At 39.5% G+C, this 15711-nt stretch overlaps 1 protein-coding gene across 1 annotated transcript; it reads left to right on the plus strand.

Moving 5' to 3' along the window:
• Window positions 1-247: 247 nt before the first annotated feature.
• On the plus strand, window positions 248-14776 carry zmp:0000001301 (rab9 effector protein with kelch motifs). The gene is made up of 19 exons (XM_057819420.1): window positions 248-356; window positions 446-507; window positions 601-683; window positions 756-794; window positions 3433-3511; window positions 3698-3786; window positions 3916-4062; window positions 4155-4206; window positions 4331-4431; window positions 6109-6194; window positions 6357-6435; window positions 6520-6605; window positions 6886-6973; window positions 7098-7146; window positions 7220-7302; window positions 11502-11613; window positions 11959-12043; window positions 12153-12257; window positions 14651-14776. Exons 1-19 carry the CDS (start codon window positions 288-290, stop codon window positions 14753-14755), a joined length of 1599 nt encoding a protein of 532 aa, XP_057675403.1. The 5' UTR covers window positions 248-287; the 3' UTR covers window positions 14756-14776.
• The last annotated feature ends 935 nt before the right edge of the window (window positions 14777-15711 follow it).

Here is a 15711-nt window from a genome sequence, read left to right on the forward strand (position 1 = left end):
GCCTACCTACCCATTACCTCAGTTCCACTTGTATGTTTGTTGCCATTGCTTGGCAACAGAGTACATGCAGAGTAAAGTGTAGCCCAACTGTTACCTGAGTAGCAGAGGACTGAGCGGTAAGTCATCTTTGGCTTATAGTGCAGCTTCAACAATGCAACAATAGCATCAGAAAACCAACAATAGTTCGTTTTGAGTTTAACATCCTTATATTATTCACCTAGTAGGATTAAGTCCACTAATATTTAGTACAAGATGAGGACAAAATTATTTGTCCTTTCTATTTAATAATGACACCAGTGTCAAGGCGTACTGTATGCGATGATCATCTGCTGAAACTGTCTACATTAATATGCATTGTAAGTTTGTAAGTTACTTAAAGTAGGCTGTACGGATATATTTTACTTTTATAACGATACCATCTACTGTATGTGTTGAAATGAAAAAGATGGCGTTGGCTAGCGGTCACTGGCAGGACAAAGAGATGAAGGGAGAGGCACCATGTCCCAGGTGGGTCACATTACTACAAGAGTGCTGACTGATTTGTTTGACATTTAGTGTGTTTGATTTTTATTGGACCGTCATTGTCATCCTATATGACAGATATGGCCATGCTTCAGCATTGGCAGGAAATGTCCTCTTCCTCTTTGGAGGAGCCTCTAACAACAACCAAGAGGTGACTTTGAGTGGCATTTGTCACATGGAAAACTGAAACCACAGCTTCTAATGAATCTATTTCAAATGATTAATTTAGGAAGACAACCCTCTTTACTTTGATGACTTCTACATGCTAACAGGTATTGTAGATGGCTGATTCATGTTTTTTTTTTTTTTTTTTTTTTTCCCAGCAAAAAGTTGGACTCAAGTAAGAGTAGTGTTATAGTGTTACTTCAAAATAATATTACTCCAGTAAAAGTAAAAGTACAAGTTAAAAAGTATTTGGTGAAAAGAATGCAGTACTCATGTAATGAGTAACATTGGGAGACCGTAATTTTTCGGACTATAAGCCGCTACTTTTTTCCTTCATTTTTAATCCTGTTTGTAGTCTAGTGCGTTTTATTTTTTGCTTTATTTGGGTTACTAGTTAACACTTTATTTGACAGCGGCATCAAAAGACTGCCATAAGACTGTCATAATTATGACATGACACGATCATGGGCATTACTGAATGCTTATGTCATTAAGTGTCATCTGGCAAATTATGTCACTAACTCCATTTATGTCTAACTTGGATTGTTTATATCCATTTAAAAGTGAGATAATTTTCTGGCTAACACTAAATTACAGCTGTTATAAGCATTCATTAATGCTCATGACAGTGTCATGTCATAATCATGATTGTCCAATGACAGTCTTATTATGGTGCCACTCTCAAATAAAGTCTTACCAAATACCATAACTAGCAATTAATGAAGCAAGTGGAACAGTAACTGACAAAATCATTAGCACAGAACATGAATTTTGATTGTTGTTTACATCTGTAAGGCTGCAATGCATGCTAGGAGGCATGTTGGGAAATAACAGTGTTGACAGCAGGTGGCAGCAGAGGTTGACTGTTTTCCTCCAAGGGAGCAGTGATGGCCAAATTAAGCTTCTTGAAGCAATGGTGGTTCATTTGGTCTTATGCCAGTCCATAGACTTAGTTTTATTTGTATTTATTTATTTTTATTCTGTGATTAAATGCGATCTTTTGTCTTGGTTTTTACGTTGTGTTGATTTAAATGTGATTTTTATGGTCTTCATGTGATGTAAAGCACTTTGAATTGCCTTGTGTTGAATTGTGCTATATAAATAAATTTGCCTTGCCTTGCCTTGCCTGATGTATTGACGGGAAATGGGGCGTGGGGCCGATAAATAGGGGGTCTGCATTATTGGCGAGGCCGTCAAAGCTGACCGAGTGGAATCGCAGACAAAGAGCTTTTTGGTTGAAAGTTCTTGTGCTTAAATCCCCAAATTCTTTATAGACATGGACGTAAAACTGTCTCGATTCTCGGTTAAAAGGAAAACAAAACGAAAATGCGCAGTTAGCATTTATTTTACGTAAATATGTCGAAGTACAATGCTAGTCTGTTGGTAAAAGTAGCTAGCGGCTGCCTGATGTAAACAGAGTTTTCCGGTGAAAAGTCCTGTGAACAAATGCTTAAATCCCCGAATTCTTTATAGACATTGACAAAAAAGTCTCAATTCTTGGTTAAAAGCAAAAAAAAAACAAAAAAACATGCAGTTAGCATTTATTTTACGTAAATATGTCGAAGTACAATGCTATTCTGTCAGTAAAAGTAGCTAGCGGCAGCCTGATGTAAACAGTTTTCTGGTGAGAATTCTTGTGAATAAATGCTTAAATCCCTGAGTTCTTTATCGATATGGACGTAAAACACTCTCGATTCTTGGTTGAAAGCGGAAAAAACAAAAAAGAAACGTGCAGTTAGCATTTATTTTACGTAAATATGGGTACAAATACATTGTTTTAGTATACATATATAAATCTATATATATTTTTTTTTTAAAAGTTAAAGAGAGAGGAGTCCGGCCCAACCTGAATGTAAATAATTGACATTTTTCGGGCTGGGTTGGGTTCGGGCTTAAGATCTTACCTCTAATATGAGGAAGAGCGCATTTGCTCCCATGAAGAAGTCGCTCAGCCGAGTGTGAGAGAGTCGGGAACGATTACAGCTGCAAGCCTGTGCGCAAATTTGTTGCTTGTGAAGCATCCACAGAGCCAACAGCTGTATTTAACACCTTTTGTACTGTTTATTGTGCGTTTTCAATTGAATACTTGGGGCGAGTTCAAGTGATTTCTTTTAATGATGTGCGGATGCTAACTGATGCATGCTAATTGTTTGTGGGGATTGTTATTCCTGTATCAGCAGGTAGTAAAAAACGCAAATTTGAATTGCTGTTAATGACAATGAAACTGATTAAATGTCATTTTTATTTTAGTTTCATTCTGCAAGTGTTGATGTCATGAGCAGCTGAATAAAGTCAGCAAACCACACGGATGTCTGACATCGTCATTAGCTCGCTGTCTAACTAGACCTTAGCGCCAATGTCTCGGCGAGGAGAGTACAATGAAATACAATACATGTTTTTGAATAGTTATTTTGAGATTTGGGAGTATTTAGGGATACTAAAGGGCTCATTCCAACTTGCGCGGAAATTCTGGTTACGTCGCCAGCGTAGAACGGATCTCGCTCGTAACCCGGTGATTGTATGTAGAATAAAGAGGAAAAATGTAACGACTAGTTTAGCCCAAAGTAGCGGAGTAGGAGTAGCTTTTCTTAAAGTCAAGTAAATATAAAAAGTATGGCTGAGTAAAACTACTCTTAGAAGTTAATTTTTGTCAAAAAGTTACTCAAGTAAATGTAACGGAGTATACTGTATGTAACACGTTACTACCCACCTCTGGACAATACTAATCAAAAGTGATATGTGTAGTATCTCCAGATGATGTAACATGGGAGCAGATTCCTCAGAATGGTGATGTTCCCCCAGCCAGACAAGGGCATACCCTCTGGTAAAATACATTACTAATACATACATTTCTTAACAGAGATAAGTTACTTTTGAATCAGTATTTGTAATGTTTTAGTACGCTGTTAAAGGTTGCACTATGCTTGTGCTAATAACTAAGGATTTTTGATAAGACCCTTCATTACTGAATCAAAAATACTTGTCCGTTTAAGAGTATTTTCCTTGTCAGTGTTGTTAAAGGGAAGGTGTATCTGTTTGGAGGAGTGTCAAATCCCAAAGCTACTGAATGTCTCCCGGGAGTCTTCAGTTTTGACATAGGTAAGCATGAACGATGATGAATAGATAGATAAGATGATGTAAAGATTTTCATACTTACATATAATGTTGATGCTTTAGCATCTTTATTCAGAAGAGTGGAACAAAAGTTTGTGTCACTGTATCTATCAGTGTCCCTGACCTGGGATTGCCTAACTACTGGAGGTGTGACACTGAGAACCATGGGACACAGCTCTGTTGCTGTGAGAGATAACATCTACGTATATGGAGGAACTCTACGGGGGACACCAACTGATGACCTCATGGTCTTTAACACAGGTGCAAATTGTGCATATACTTTGCATATACAGTACTATCCTCTTTTCTTCTTATGTATGTTGTCTTTTGTTTTTACCTTTGTGATAATTCAGTGTCTTACACTTGGACACCAGTTAAGACGAGTGGATCTCCACCTCCAGCCATGTAAGATCTCCTCTTCTGGTACCCCTTTTTCTGTGATATTCAAGTGTTTTTCTTTCTTTTCTTTTTTTTTTATTATATATTTTTTTGCACTAGTGTATATTGAAATTTATTTATGTGGGTGTAGATTTGGACAGGGTTTTGCTCTGGTTGGTGACCAGGTTTTCATGTTTGGGGGTTATGGAGCCAGTGGAGAATTCTGTAAGGACCTTCACGTCCTTAATATTGGTAAGTTACACTGCTGGCCGAAGTATTGGCTACCCTGCAATTCTGTCTGATACTGCTCAATTCCCCCCAGAAAATGATTGCAATTACAAATGTTTTGGTAGTAATATCTTCTTTTATTTAGCTTGAAATGAAAAAACACAAAAGACAATGAAAAAAAAAAAAACATTACAATTTTACACAAAACTCCCAATATGGGCCAGACAAAAGTATTGACACCGTCAGCCTAATACTTGGTAGCACAACATTTAGACAAAATACCTGCGAACAACCGCTTCCGGTATCCATCAATTAGTTTCTTACGATGCTCTGCTGGAATTTTAGACCAATCTTCTTTGCCCAACTGCTCCAGGTCTCTGAGATTTGAAGGGTGCCTTCTCCAAACTGCCATTTTCAAGAACATTGTTCTATGGGATTCAGGTCTGGACTCATTGCTGGCCACTTTAGAAGTCTCCAGTGCTTTCTCTCAAACCATTTTCTCATGCTTTTTGAAGTGTGTTTTGGGTCATTGTCCTGCTGGAAGACCAATGACCTCTGAGGGAGACCTAGCTTTCTCACACTGGGCCTTATGCTGCAAAACTTGTTGGTAGTCTTCAGACTTCTTAATGCCATGCACACGGTCAAGCAGTCCAGTACCAGAGGTAGCAAAGCAACCCCAAAACATCAGGGAACCTCCGCCATGTTTGACTATGGGGACCATGTTCTTTTGTTTAAAGGCCTACTTTTTTTCCCCCTGTAAACTCTATGTTGATGCCTTTTCCCAAAAAGCTCTACTTTTGTCTCATCTGACCAGAGAACATTCTTCCAAAACGTTTTTGGCTTTCTCAGGTATGTTTTGGCAAACTCCAGCCTGGCTTTTTTATGTCTCTGGGTCAGAAGTGGGGTTTTCCTGGGTATCCTACCATGGAGTCCCTTCTCATTCAGACACCGACGGATAGTACAGGTTGACATTGTTGGACCCTCGGACTGAAGGACAGCTTGAACTTGTTTGGATGTTAGTCGAGGTTCTTTATCCACCATCCGCACAATCTTTCGTTAAAATCTCTCCTCAATTTTTCTTTTCCGTCCACATCTAGGGAGGCTAGCCACAGTGCCATGGGCACAGGAACATTCAGGTCTTTGGAGATGGACTTGTAGCCTTGAAATTGCCCATGCTTCCTCACAATTTTGGCTCCCAAGTCCTCAGAAAGTTCTTTAGTCTTCTTTTCTCCATACTGAATGTGGTACACACAACAGCACAGTACAGGGGTTGAGTGAACTTTAATCCATTTTAACTGGCTGCAAGTGGGATTTAGTCATTGCAACTACCTGTTATGTGCCACAGGTAAGTAACGGGTGCTGTTAATTACACAAATTAGAGAAGCATCTCATGATTTTTCAAAGGGTGCCAATACTTTTGTCCGGCCCATTTTTGGAGTTTTGTGTAAAATGATAATGATTCATTATTATTTTTTTCCATTCTTTTTTGTGTTTTTTCATTGCAAGCAAAATCAATGAAGATATTACTACCAAAGCATTTGTAATTGCAATCATTTTCTGGGAGAAATTGAGCATTATTTGACAGAATTGCGGGGGTGCCAATACTTTCAGCCAGCATTGTAGCCTGAAAGAATGTGTTCACAAGATGTGATGAGATGTGATATACTATTTCATTATCATTTCTCTTTTCTTTATTAATAGAAAACCTGGAATGGCAGAAATGGGAATCAAAGGGAGACTATCCTGCAGCCTGCAGTGGACATACATTGACTGCACACCATGACAAGGTATGCATCTTCATTTGCAGACACAAACATGTACACACTGTCTGTAGCATTAACCATTTAAAATCACCTATTGTGTTTAAAAATCAAACAGCAATAGTCTACAACAGGGTTGTCGCCTGTATTGATTGCATATCCTACAATGGTAATTGCCTTTTTGGTTAGGATATTTACCTGTTTGGAGGAAAAAGCAATGATGACCACACAGTGACATCAACAAATGAAATCCACAAATTCAGTATTGGTGAGTGCAGATTACGTGAATAATGAAACGACAGATATCTATGCTCCCACCTCATCAGTAACCTTGTGCTGTTGGTGTCCTTAGCTAAGATGAAATGGAAGGTCCCTTTGTACATTGGTATCCCTCCGGCCCGACGAAATGGACACACTGCCTTTATCGTTCACAGCCATGTCAGTATGCAGTCGGGTACTCAATTTGTCGGAAATTACTGTCGGAGATCTTAAATCAATGCTAATCTGTTGGTCTTTTAACACGTAAAGTAAAAGTTTATATGAAACACACTTGTAGAAGAAACAGTAAAAACAGGAGTAGTGTGCTATTGCCAACATGTGTATTACTGACATTTGTAACCTTGAAATGCTGCATGTGGGAACAGTCAAAAACAGAAAATTAAAGACATGCTGTTTGCAGTTTGTTTACTCATTAAAGTAGTGTTTGTGTGGTTGACAGTTGTACATATTTGGAGGAAGAAATGAAGAGCAGGAGTTTAATGACCTGAAAGTGATGAAACTTATCAATCCTTCAGAGAGGCAACCAGGTATTATTTGTAAATTCATTCACAACACATATATTGAACACAAATCTCTTTTAAAGCAAAATGTGACAGGAAATTGTGTAAAAAAAAAAAAAAAAAAATGTGTAACACAATATATCACTTACAGTCATGAAGGAGATTTTTTCTGAATTTGGTCTTCAAGGAATCAGTCACAGGTGTGTATATTAGTGTACAATTTTCACAATTTGCATGATTCTCATAATTCTCTTATCTCGGTTTGGACAACAGTTTCACTCCTACAAAAATTCCAAATGTTCGCTATGAACTAAATGAATCTACTCCAGCCCACCAGTCCAAGATTTCAACATCTCATTCACAGGTGAGCAATACAAGCAGGTCAAGATGCTTTACTGCAGGGGAGTATAAATCATTTTTTGTTTGCGGGCCACAGTCATGGCAATTAAATCTCATGTGGGCCAGACGAGATTATTTTTGGCAAAATAAATTACCGTAATTTCTGGACTATTGGGCGCCCCTGATTACAAACCTCACCCACTACATTTTAAAGGAAAAAACATTTTGTACATACATAAGCCTCTCCTGTCAATAAGCCACATGTCCCCTCATAGAAACATGAGATATTTACAGTGAAACACAAAAAGTTTTCTGAATTTTAATAACATACCTTAACTTTCCTAACAGCGCCAGCAACACGGCAGTTACATGGCAGCAACATGGCAGTACAGCAATAACTGGGCTGGTTATTAGAAACACAAAAGTCCTTGTTTGCCATCTTCATCTTCCTCCTGTGCACTGAAACCATGCAAGTCTTCACCCTCAGTGTCGCATATGAATAGGCTCAGATACACTTCGCCACGCACCTTCTCGGTCTCTCTTTCGTTGCTTTCGTTTGTTTCGTGTTGCTTTCAATGTCTCTCACAATGAGGCAAATTCACTCTTGAGCTTGTGCAGTCCTCATCGTCAAGCAGCAGACCAGCTTTTCGAAACCCATTTGGTGATGGAGGTTTCTTTTCACACTGCTCCACGCTGTCAGAATCCACTTGCAGACCTGTGCAAAAGTTGCTGTTCGCATGCGGCCAGTTTTGGTAAATAATCTTAAGCCGCTGGTCATCCAAGCCTCCTATTCAACTCGGAGTGCCACTTAAAATGCACGATTCACACTAATGTCAAGTTGCTGCAAACACTTTGTTGTGACCCCAGGAATCACAGCTGGAATGGAGTTTGTCCTCTTGATGGCTGCTTACGTGCAGCAGCTCTGTTTCCTTCTTGATCAGCCACTTCTGTTGCTTTTAACTTGAAAGCTACGTCATATGCATTTCTTGTAGCATTTTCCATTATACGGGTCTGCTAATTTTACTCATGAACAAAGATGAGGGTCTGCTACTTTTATTCATGCACAGCGTCTTCCTTGACACATTTAGTCAGACACGGCGCTCCGCATACGCATAACACGCACTGCGCGTAGGGCACCAACTCTGCCTGAAGGGGCACAAAAAAAAAATCAAGTTTGTAAAAAAATCCTAAAAAATAGTAATTGTAATAATAACAACAATATATAGTATTTAAAATAAAACTTATGACTGATAAATGCAAGTAATACAAATATAAGTAACATAGGCTCATTATTTACTCACAAAAAGAATCTCCTGTGCGGCCCTTTTTGCCTGGTACACCAGACTCACCGCTGTTCCAGCTATTGAGTCTTTGAGTCTGGCCACCATTCAGCGGATACAATTTCCAGGGCGGAGCAAGCCACAGCAAGCAGACAGCGGAGTGGACCAATCAGCGACGGGCAGACGTGACATTAGTAAAACGACGTGGGCAGGACGAGGGACTTGCGCGCGAAAGGAAACATACGAGGAGAGCGGAGTTTATTTAACATGGCTAGCGCGAGACAGACTGTTGTCAATGACTCGTGTCTCAGTGTTTGAAAAATACAGGGAGAACAGTCTGGCCGTGCCAGGCAACGGCCCTCTCGTCAGTCTATCTTTGGTGCCCCCCCCAATTCCCTAGTGGTGTGCTCCATTATGCTTCAGTCGCAAATTTGGCAGAAGTTTATTCTTGAAAGGAAATGTCATCGAAAAGACAACAAGAGTCGGGGGCTGAAAAAAGGAAGACGAAAAAGGAGCGAGATGATGCCCGCGCATCACTTGCAGGTAAGAATGTTGTTGTTGTTTTTAAACAATTGTTTATTTATTATCAGCTACGTTTACATGACTACAATAATCTTTTCTTTTTTTTTTTTTTTTTTCTTTTTCTTTTTTTTTTTAAACCTGTCCTGTTCAGCTGTTTGACACAGAGAATGGAAGTCTAAGTGCCCGGATTCTGAACAGTTTTAATGTTTCACATGGAGAGTCTGACATACTCCCATTGTGATCATTCAAAATACCTTTTTATTATGACAAAGCAGCGAACAGGAAGGGATTATGGGGGGACAGAAGAAAAGAAATACAAGAGAAGAAAGAAAAGAAACACATACACAAACAACAACAAGAAATACATTGAACATCTAAACTAGTTACTAATATGCTGGTGCTATCGTCAGCGAGATGTATTTCCGGTTTACACCATGTGGGGGCCAAACATGACTACAATAATCTGATAACTGGGAATAACCAGATAATGACAATAATGAGATTTGACGCATTTACGTGCACTTCAGTGATGTGATAATCAGGAAAAACCTGGTCTACATGTTAAGTCAATAGTTCGATTTCTTTCCAAGTACATGACGTAAAACTCTTGGTCTCAGCATAGGCCTTCCTCCATGTCTACCAAAAACCCATGCTTGCTTGAAGTTGTCCCACTGAACCTCTTCAAATGCGAGTGTGGCGATTGCGTTACACAAGCTCGCTAACTGCAGAGTAGGCCCATAGAAAGCGAATCAGTTTGGCGTCCCTAAGGCCTCTCTAGCGACATCCGTTTTTCCATTTGTACACATGCTCAGAGATGTAAAATAGCGGTGTTCATCAGATAAAGGATAGCGGTTTATGCTCTTTACATGACCACTTTAATAATCCGGTAACTCTAGAAATCGAGTCATGATCGGTTTATTAGTGCGCACAACCAAAAAAAAAAAAAACACTCCAAAACACTGTGGTGGAAATGATGTGACTTGCAAATTCATTGCACAATGAAAATTAATTGGAATGTTACATGACATACCGGTAGTGGTTTTATGCAACGACTATGTTGATACCGAAATTTTTCCATTAGTAAGAAGCCGTAGTCATTTTCGAGAGGTTCAGTGGCCAAGAGTGACATCTATGTAGATTTCCCCTTTCATATTCATTGTTTCCACATTACGTCCAGAATGTTTATATAGTGCCCTATCAGTCCATGTCTATAAAGGTATAATATTAAAGTTTTCATGTATCTGTGTTTTAAATATGGGCCCGCATAATACTATAATTTAGAAAATGTTTGTACCATGGTTCAAAACAATATTTCACCGTACAATCCCTGAATGTTTTGTCTTGTATTGGTATTGGTGGATGGGGGGGGCACCGGGGGGGGGGGGGGGGGGGGGCGGCGGCACCACAAAGCATTTATGCCGAGGGCACGAAAATAGCTAGCGCCGGCCCTGCATTTAGTCCACGTGTAACACTCTTACATTTTAAACTCGAGCACCCCTGGTAGCCATTACAAAAATCCACAAATTGGCCGCATCATTGCTCAAAGTAGCGGCTTGTAGTCCGGAAATTACGGTAACTCACTGGCTGCCATTGATGGTTCTTGATGGCCAATCCATTTTGACTGGAAGGGCTGTTAATCCGCCCCTCCCAGTCAAAATGGATTGAATGTCGAGCACCATCATTGGCACTAAAAGATGGGAATTCACAGCCAGTCCTGCCAGTATAAGTGAATTGGACGCTTTGTCAATGGCAGCAAATGAGTTCATTTTGTGTAACTTCCCTGGAATTTAAAGATACTTCCTGTAAATTTAGGATCATTTCCTGTTTATTTTTCAGGCATTTTCCTGTTGATTTTGGCGTTTTTTTGGTCACTTCCTTGTTAAATCATTGGCTGCTATTGACGGTGTTAGACGCCCAATTCATTTTGACTGGGAGGAGGCAAATGAACGAATGTGGACACTAAAGTGAGTCAAATGCAGTAGTACATGCACGGATCGCAAATGTACAGTTTTACAGTGCCAATGTCAAAATGAAAGCATATGATTTTGTACGTACAGTATGAATGAGCTACAGCATGCCGCCAGGACGGATTGAACCTGTAGCGGGCTGTACATTTGAAACCACTTTTCTACTGTATGTTCAGTTTTCTGTTTGTGGGTTTCTGGTTGCAATATACCATTGAAGCTATTTCGGGTCATACATTCTTGTAGTTTACTTAAATGTTATTAATAGATATTTGTATATATGTTTATGGATGTTTATAAAAATGGTCCTGACAAGAGGCGGACATGAAGTATCACTTGGTTGAAGGCCTTAACCTTAACATTACTTGATGACGTAATCTGATTTTATCTAATTTTACCTCAAGTACAATTTACATTTTTATGCATTAAATGAGTTGTAACTACTGTAACTTCTTCTGCAGATATTTGTCCACAGAGACTTTAGTGCAGTTCGAGACAAGGCGATGTCAATGATCCAGACAGCGTTCGCTCTCCTGGACCAGGAATTCCAGAAGCTGGATCAGTATGTTTGTTAATATTTACAAAGAAAACATGCACAACCTGTTTCATGTTAAGTGTGAGTCAAACTGCGATATGCGCATTTGCTTTTACTTGTGATACAGTTCAAGCAATTCACATTTTATAATAAACTTTTAAGTGATTCTTGAATACTGCATATTCCATTATTGTTGAAAACCAATAATATGATGCAACAAGAAAAGAATAAAAAGGCATTAACTCAATTATAATTCTTTCTTTACCAAACATTTTGTTTACTATTCCTGAAATTGGGGAGCTGGTTATATAATCATTTGGATGGTGTATTCAAGGATCTCAATGAATTGCCTGCCACGCTTAATCTTTTCAGGGAGAAGAAAGAGTTGTCCAAATCTGCTGCTGCTCTGGAAATGGCAAGAGAGGACCTTGAGGCTCAGAAACAACAACACCAACAGGTTCATTCAATTATTTTAACTAAAAAAAAATGTCCATTTTGTTATTCTTCAGACTCCAGTGCAAATTGTTGCTGAGAATACGGAATGTGATACTGTCTGTATGTATCAGGAGCTACAGGAGTTGCTGGACAGACATCGCTTTCAAAATGAAGCATGGCTTCGAGCCCGAGCTGAGGAGAATGACAGAGAGAGAAAGGAGCTCTGGCGATTGAGGGTTAATATACACACACGCGCGCCCGTGCACACCCACAAACACAAACATCCGAATCGTTATAGGTATAGGATAAGCTATGGTCAGTTTTTCTATGTAGATGTGGGAATTGATAAAATAATCTTGTTTTTCTAAAGGGAGGTTAAGATTTAGAAATCATTAAAAAAAAAAATTCCAGTACATAAATCTATAGTTTAAAGCAGAAACAAATAGCCATTTTTATTTCTCTCAACAAAATATGTGTTACCATGAATAAGACACATTTTTATTTCAACAATAAACTGCCAAAAATCTACCAATTTCAGGCTTTCTCAAAATATAATATTGTATTAGGCTCGAGCGTTTACGTCACAGCAGCACGGGATCGTGCGAGATTTGCGACAACACAGCCATTGCGGAAGCACGTCTGCATCACGGGACATTTAAACTTAACGGCAAATACAATTCAACTACGAGTGCCAAAGATGGAAAAATGTAGGGAAAACTTGCCAGTTCGAAACAGAGACAAACTTGTTACCACGGCGAAGGACAGATATGTGAGCAATTTTAAGGATGTGAACAATGTTGACCCTCACGAGCAAGCCGAACACAAATGGAATAAAGATGTCGACAAGCTTCCACCACTACGCGAAATGGACATCATGCTGTATTTAGTGTTTGGTATATGTTACAACACTCATCAGCAATTCCGAAACTACAAATCGCTACAAAGCTACGAACAGTTTTGCTGCGGATGGGTGCAGGATCTTCACTTTATGACCATAGCAAACGGCAACACCATCTTTCTAGCAAAGGTAGGCAATGTGTGTTTACATTAGTCTGTGACCACGGATATACAGTGCTGCTCGAAAGTTTGTGAACCCCACAGCGATGGTCAGATTTTTTGTAAAAAAAACTAAAATAACCTTATTAAATGTTAAGTTATACCCAAATCCACAATACTGACATTCCAAATAATGGACTGAAACAAAAGAAATAGTTATATTGTCATTCTTTATTTAACAAAAGTGGTTGATTTAAGAAAAACTCAGATATCATGTGTGCAAAAGTATGTGAACCCCTTCAGTTAATAGGATATTGCGCCTCCTTTTGCAGAGATTACCTCAACCAAACGGTTTCTGTAGTGACTAATCAGCCTCTCACATCTACTTTGGGGGATTTTTGCCCATTCTTCCTTGCAGAACGCAGTCAGTTGAGAGAGGTTTGATGGGCGTCTGGCATGAACTGCTCGCTTCAGGTCCCGCCACAGCATTTCAATGGGATTTAGGTCAGGACTTTGACTGGGCCAGTCCAGAACACGAATCTTCTTCTTTTTCAGCCATTCCTTGGTTGTATTGCTGGAATGCTTTGGATCATTATCATGTTGCATGATCCACCTTCTGCCAAGCTTTAACTTCAAAACAGATGGCGTCAGGTTATGTTCTAGGATTTGACAATATTCCTCAGAATTCATGATTCCCTGGACTATGTGGAGTTGTCCAGGTCCTGAGGATGAAAAGCAAGCCCAGATCTTGACATTCCCACCTCCATGCTTCACTGTTGGGAGAAGGTTCTTTTGGTGGTATGCAGTGTTGACTTTTCGCCAGACATGGCGGTTTTGGTTGTGACCAAACAGTTCAATTTTGCACCTACATCAGTTGATGAAAACTCTTTTTAATTTAGTCTCGACAACACAACTGTTAAAAAAACAAAAAAAAACCTACTGAATTGATTGATTAGGAAATCAGGTTGAAATAATAGAAAATTCCAAAATGTTGAGGGGGTTCACAAACTTTTGAGCAGCACTGTACAAATCTTTTGCTGCATAAAATGTAGCCTGTGTACAAATTCTTTGCCACTCTCTCACGTCAAAATATTACAGCTTTTTCATTTAGCAACGACAGGAATTCTGTCTTATGAAGACAGTGCACATGTATGCATGCTAGTTGTTTAGCTGTAGCAATAGCTAACAACAGGCCGACTTAGGGCGTAAAGTTACTGAAATTTGCGTAAACAAACGAAATTAACTTACCGGAGTGGAAGTGCATAGAGCAAACTCAGTGTGTAACTGGAGAATCAAACGTTATGCCCTTCCTTCTGATCGAGGCCACCCATGCCATTCTTCGACGTTTGGTAAGTTATGAGCTTTCCCTCGCCTTTTCTCCATGTAGGGATCCGGAAGAAACTCAATGGTGTTCCGTCGAGCTGTACATTCTCCTTTGTATTCGATCGGTTGTTGCAATTCTTTACCGCACAATAATTTCCAACCATTTTTAAAGAGCGACCTGTGTTGAAATGCCTCAGTTTATGTTTCTCGCTTCCACAATGGCGATAGCGGCGGAAACCTCGCGAGTGCTACGTCATACGCTCGAGCCTAATTTGAAATAAAAGCGGGTTAATCCGTTTATTGTTTTCAGGAAGAGGTGCTGCAAGAGCAAGAAAGACTGAAGGAGGAGCACAGCAGCATCCAGAAACGTAGCGAGCATCTTCTGTCTATTATGCAGCAGTTTAAGGGAATGTAAATGTATAGGTAGATTGATAATAAAGTTTTTTTGCGATAGACTTACAGCAATATATGACAAGGCAGTGGTGCAGGAAATGGTATTTAGGTAGATTCTTTTTTTAAATTTTTGGTTAAAAATAAATCAAGAAATAAAACATATTGAAACAATTGCGTATGTAACTTGAGGGATTATATGTTTGTTAAAACCATGATCACCACCTGACACTTTGCTTGCTACCTACCAGGTCACGTTGGATAAGGCGCTTTTGGAACAGAAAAGTTAACTGTTGACAGAGGAGACGTTTACATGGTGCAAAAATGAATGTGATTTTTTTTTCTCAATTAAAAACAGCAAAAAAATTAAAAAATCAATTCGAGGTTGAAAATGAAGATGGTTATATTAGTTTATAAGCAATGTTCCCTCTAAGCTGCGCGCGCACTGCTGGCACCTACTCTGCGCACAAGAAATTCAATGTTGCGCACACAAAAAAAATCAACAGAAACGTATTAATTGCGTTAAGGTTCACTTCCGCTACGCAGCCAATCATAGCATTGACATTGCTTGTGTATTGCCCAGCCTACACGCGCGGTGTAGGTTAACAAGCTGACAACAGTGCGTGAGTGCGGCGGAGTTGAGAGACGCAAAGGCCAACCCCTTATCATGGCGAAACGAACGGGCAGCGACACATCCACTCACCAAGACAAAAGTAAAAAAGAAATGCGTTTCATATAAGATTGAGTGGCTGTCGGAGCATGTGCAAATAGACGAAGTGGTGAAACTGAAGCCAAAGTACCAAGTGAGTTTTCAGAGGGAAAAATGTGGACTGAATGGAAGTTGGACTACCTCAAGCGTCATATTCAGCAGAAAAGTCATTTGCAAGCTGTTGAAAATTACAAAGACTCAAAATGCGGCAGGGGATTGGTACGTTATTGCGGGAGAATGCAAAAGACCGACAGAAGATAAACGAGCTGTCC

This window comes from Corythoichthys intestinalis, chromosome 17 (assembly GCF_030265065.1).
Source record: "Corythoichthys intestinalis isolate RoL2023-P3 chromosome 17, ASM3026506v1, whole genome shotgun sequence".
Taxonomy (NCBI): Eukaryota; Metazoa; Chordata; class Actinopteri; order Syngnathiformes; family Syngnathidae; genus Corythoichthys; species Corythoichthys intestinalis.

What these genes read in the sequence shown, in the direction of transcription:
- zmp:0000001301 (XM_057819420.1), top strand. Translation starts at nt 288, where the DNA reads ATGACACCAGTGTCAAGGCGTACTGTATGCGATGATCATCTGCTGAAA. An exon ending in TGACTGCACACCATGACAAG is followed by an intron (nt 6,195 to 6,356) that starts GTATGCATCTTC and finishes CTTTTTGGTTAG; the next exon opens with GATATTTACCTGTTTGGAGG. An exon ending in CCTTTATCGTTCACAGCCAT is followed by an intron (nt 6,606 to 6,885) that starts GTCAGTATGCAG and finishes TGTGGTTGACAG; the next exon opens with TTGTACATATTTGGAGGAAG.